The sequence below is a fragment of the Hyposmocoma kahamanoa genome, unplaced genomic scaffold (genome assembly GCF_003589595.1).
Source record: "Hyposmocoma kahamanoa isolate Upper Pololo Valley unplaced genomic scaffold, ASM358959v1 100021, whole genome shotgun sequence".
Lineage (NCBI taxonomy): Eukaryota > Metazoa > Arthropoda > Insecta > Lepidoptera > Cosmopterigidae > Hyposmocoma > Hyposmocoma kahamanoa.
The window spans coordinates 17,010,089-17,013,610 of record NW_020653200.1 but is presented as its reverse complement, the minus strand read 5'-3'; the positions used below and the strand labels follow the sequence as shown (position 1 = coordinate 17,013,610).

General features: G+C 37.6%; 1 protein-coding gene across 1 annotated transcript; it reads left to right on the top strand.

The window, feature by feature from the left end:
* The first annotated feature begins 204 nt into the window (after positions 1-204).
* LOC113226362 lies at positions 205-2,269 on the top strand. The gene is made up of 2 exons (XM_026458966.1): positions 205-349; positions 1,315-2,269. Exons 1-2 carry the CDS (start codon positions 205-207, stop codon positions 2,205-2,207), a joined length of 1,038 nt encoding a protein of 345 aa, XP_026314751.1. The 3' UTR covers positions 2,208-2,269.
* Positions 2,270-3,522: the final 1,253 nt, after the last annotated feature.

Here is a 3,522-nt window from a genome sequence, read left to right as displayed (position 1 = left end):
GGAGCTACTCAAAAAGAACTAGTTACAAACGTAAATTACTAACGAGTTGCTTGAGCGTCACCGCCCATACATTCTCATTGAGGTTCGCACACGACGCGACTAGTCACAAACCGGTTAGTAACGCGTCAGCAACTGATCGTGCATGACGCGTCGTACCAGTCTCCGCGTTACTGGTTACCAGAGTTTTCTGTGATTTTGTAAAAAATGAGCGAGCAAACCATAAATATTAAATTTGTGCAGAAAGTGGAAAAATATCCATGCTTATATAATTATACACTGTCAGATTACTCACGAAAGGATGTAACGGAAAGAGCTTGGAGTGAGGTGGGAAAACTATTTAATTTGACACGTAAGTATTTATTTATTTATTTTTACAAAATATGATTCCATTGCCACGGTAATGCTGCATGCGGTGTAATAAAATAGTTTGTCAAATAATCTCTGAGATTATAAGCTGAAGACAGTGGAGTTACTTGCAAATTTTGTGGAGCTGGTATTGATTCGGGAGTGAAGTCCGTTGTTTCAAATTGCTGTGGTTGGTACTGAATACCTTCTCTGCTTCGTACGTAATAGTGCAATATACATGCAGATTTCACGATATTTGTAACTTTTTGCGGGTCTCGACAACGTATAGGTCTGTCTAGAACGGCAAATTTCTCAGCCATCATTCCAAATGCACATTCTATAGTCTTTCTTCCTCGACTCAGCCTATAATTAAACACTCTTTTTGTATTATTCAAAGTTCGTTTTGGATATGGTCTCATCAGATAGCGTAATAATGGAAAGGCCTCATCACCCACGAAATAGTAGGGAAATTCTTTGTCGTCGTTTGGTAATCTTGAAGGCCGTGGTATATTAGCAGCGTTTTCTAGCCACTGTTTGATAGCTGAAGCCCGAAATATTCCACCATCCATTCCACCAATTTCTCCCAGCGTAGCCACATTCAATTAATGTAAATAGCCCGTCCGCATCACAACATGCCATCAAGACTATAGAATGAAAGGATTTGTAGTTAAAATTACTTGATCCCGAATTAGGGAATTTCTCTACTCGGCAATGTTTCCCATCTAAAGCTCCGATGCAGTTAGGCAAATTCCACAACAATCTAAATCGCTCTGATATTTTCTTCCATTGAGCTTTATCTGGAATTGGCATATAAATATCCTTTAGAACATTCCAAATAATAGCTGTAGTTTCAGCGACTATATGTCCAACTGTATTGTCTCCTCTAGCAAAATAGTATCCAATATTCACAAACGAATCGCCACTTGCCAAGTACCTGCAAAAACAATAAATTTGTTAATCATTTTTCAGATAGCCAAGCTAAAGAAAAGTGGAAAAATTTGCGTGCGGTTTTCGTCCGGCACATAAAACCAGCTCCGAGTGGGTCTTCTTCAAAAAAAAAGAAGCCGTATTATTTGACCGATGCGATGCAATTCACAATCCCATACGTAAAAGCACTGAACAATACCATATCGGGGAATCTTCCTCTGGCAGCAGATAGGGAAGTGACGGAGCAAGAAGATAACGAAGAAGCAAATGAGTCGCAAATGTCGCAATCCATATTACAACAGAACATCGCATTACCACCTGAAAACATGCCATCATCATCCGAAGACACCCCATCACCCATGTCATGCCCTCTGCCTGAGTCTTCGCCTATATCTAATCAACCACTCTCTCCCATGTCATGCCCTCCATCCAGATCATTTGCTTCCAGTACTGATATCGGCTCTAATCGCCGTAAAAGAAAACCTGATACTGTCGATGATGGTATTATGGAATACTTCAAAGCCAGAAAGGCTAATCTTGAAAAAAAGTCTGAACACGAGGATCCTAAACGAATGTTTTTATTAAGCTTATTACCAGACATGAAAGCAATGTCCGAAAGTCAAACGAGAACCTTCAAGCGAAGAGTGCTGGCTTTAGTGGATGATATTTTAGAAGAATCTCCGAGAACTTTGGCACCACCACAGCGAGCCACACCAGCATACAATTTTGAAACTCAAACCGTATTTCTTTCTACGCCTGTATTAAATGAACCGCAAGCCACACCAGCTGTAACAAATGAACAGCAAGCCACACCAGCTGTAACAAATGAACAGCAAGCCACACCTGCATATGACAATCACATTTTGACATATTATGAATCTGCACCACTTCTAATTAATACAAATAATGATTGTGCACAATCAAATACTAACTAATTTGTGTTTAAAAGGACTGTTTAATAACAATATTAGTTATTTACGAATAATAAATAAAAACCTTACCTTAACGTTATTAAAATCCTTTCTTCTGCGCTCACGCACTCCCGCATGTTAGTATTATTTTTGTTTATAGCAGGAGCTATTAATTGTACCAAATTTAAGTAGCTATCTTTGGACATTCTATAGAACCCCACAAATTTATTATCAGTTTCACGCATCTCTCTTGCTGCAACTGATAATCTGCAGTTCACATTATTTCTAATATACGGGTGAATCCAAAACCTGCGAACATTCCTTCGGCGTCTTCGCAGATAATAGTCTAATAATACAATGTTGTCATCATCCTCGCTTGATCCATTCCACATTTTGCTTTTTTCTAATATTTTCCCCTGTCAACCGTGCGTGCTTTTGTGAGCAGAAATAAACAGAACTGACTTAAACCTAGGATCTTGAGTAGCGTCGTGTGCGAGGTACGGTTTCTAAATGGTTTGTAATTGTAATTACTAATTAGTTCCGTCAATTTTGAGTAGCTCCGTGAGCGAAGGGCCTTATGCATTACGTAGCTATTACATGCGCCGCACGTACGATTTGAAATAATGGAGAATTTTTCATGGCCCAACAACTAGCTGTGCGTGAAGGAGGCTTTACTGCGTGCGTGCAGCGCGCACGCATTGCACATGTAAGCATTCGATGCCTGTTCAAAACATGCCGTCACAGTCCTTTGGTATTCACATTTCATCTCATAATCTGCTGTTCTTTTAACGACGGCACCAACTCTAACTTCTAGCTTGGGCACCTGTTTAACATGCCTTACAATATTTCCAAGTGAAGTTATGTAGCCACTTTTATATTCAAAGGCATCGTTTTATATCATTCCTGTAAAATGTTTAATCATTAGTGTGAATTATAAACTGACACTAAACATTTGTATTCATTTTTGATTTTCAAAGCATAATACTAAAGAACAAGCGACAAGTGCTCGGATTTTGAAGATCCCTTCGTCTAATTGATATAGGTACAATAAAGATTATAATACACTAATAACAATTACTTATTAAAATAGGTGACATTATACGTATGAGGATGATTTTGTTACAAGCACTGAAATTTATCTAATATTTAGCGTTAAAATATTATTAAATCTATTTATTTATTTTTAAACTATTGTCGAATGTAAATGCATATCTTAGTTTTAAATGGATAATTTTAATGAAAATACCGAATGTATAAATATAAGAAATATTATAAAATACGCACACATCTATAATACCGAATCGATAATTTCCCTGTATTCAGTAAATACGATTTATAA